This window comes from Penaeus monodon, chromosome 21, assembly GCF_015228065.2.
Source record: "Penaeus monodon isolate SGIC_2016 chromosome 21, NSTDA_Pmon_1, whole genome shotgun sequence".
NCBI classification, from domain to species: domain Eukaryota; kingdom Metazoa; phylum Arthropoda; class Malacostraca; order Decapoda; family Penaeidae; genus Penaeus; species Penaeus monodon.
In genome coordinates this window covers 36,290,352-36,290,974 of record NC_051406.1, presented here as the reverse complement: position 1 = coordinate 36,290,974, position 623 = coordinate 36,290,352, and the positions used below count along the sequence as shown (strand labels likewise).

The 623-nt window shown below is 43.3% G+C and overlaps 1 protein-coding gene across 1 annotated transcript in view; it reads left to right on the top strand.

The window, feature by feature from the left end:
• Nucleotides 1-623, top strand: part of LOC119586438 (keratin, type II cytoskeletal 2 epidermal-like) — a gene marked incomplete in the record, with an annotated part of 4,452 nt that overhangs the window by 327 nt on the left and 3,502 nt on the right. Inside the window, 1 exon segment of the mRNA XM_037935167.1 lies at nucleotides 294-493. Coding sequence (XP_037791095.1) covers nucleotides 305-493 — 189 coding nt within the window.

Sequence of the window (623 nt, the reverse complement as noted above, 5' to 3'; positions counted from 1 at the left end):
ATGTATCTGAATATTCCTTTAAACACGAGTCAAAAATCAGGTTAAGGGATTTATATGGCAACTCAATTGTATTTTCTCATTTCGATTTTCGTTTATTCTAGTGATTGTACGCATGTGTATGAATGTAAGTGAAAAAAATCCTCATTTTAAGCATGGCAATGAAATTTCGATATCACATTTTCATCAGAATTCTGATGTCACATCGAGAACTTAATTACATCCCCTGCATTGTGGAATAATTAATCTCAATTCCAAACGATAAATTCTCACATTGGCATCACACGATTGCTCAGACTCGCTCAAGATGTGCACCACGCCCATGTGCTTGGCCCTACTACTCCTCGTGGGCGTGAATGGAGCTGCCGTCGTGGGCGAGGATGAAGGCCCAGGCGGCTCGTGGGCGGCGTGTGAAGGGGCGGTCTGCTATGAAGTTCTCCGGCAGACTGAAGGCCTCCACAGACTCAAGCTCCTCAGGGGGTACATCATCCAGACGGTAAGTTGAGACCTCGGCAGAAATCTTCCGCTTTACGTTCAGTGATCTATTTCTTTTTTCTTTCGGTTTCTCCGGTGTATATGATTTTTTTTCCGTTTCGTATTTATGGTTCATGTGTATCTTTCCTTGC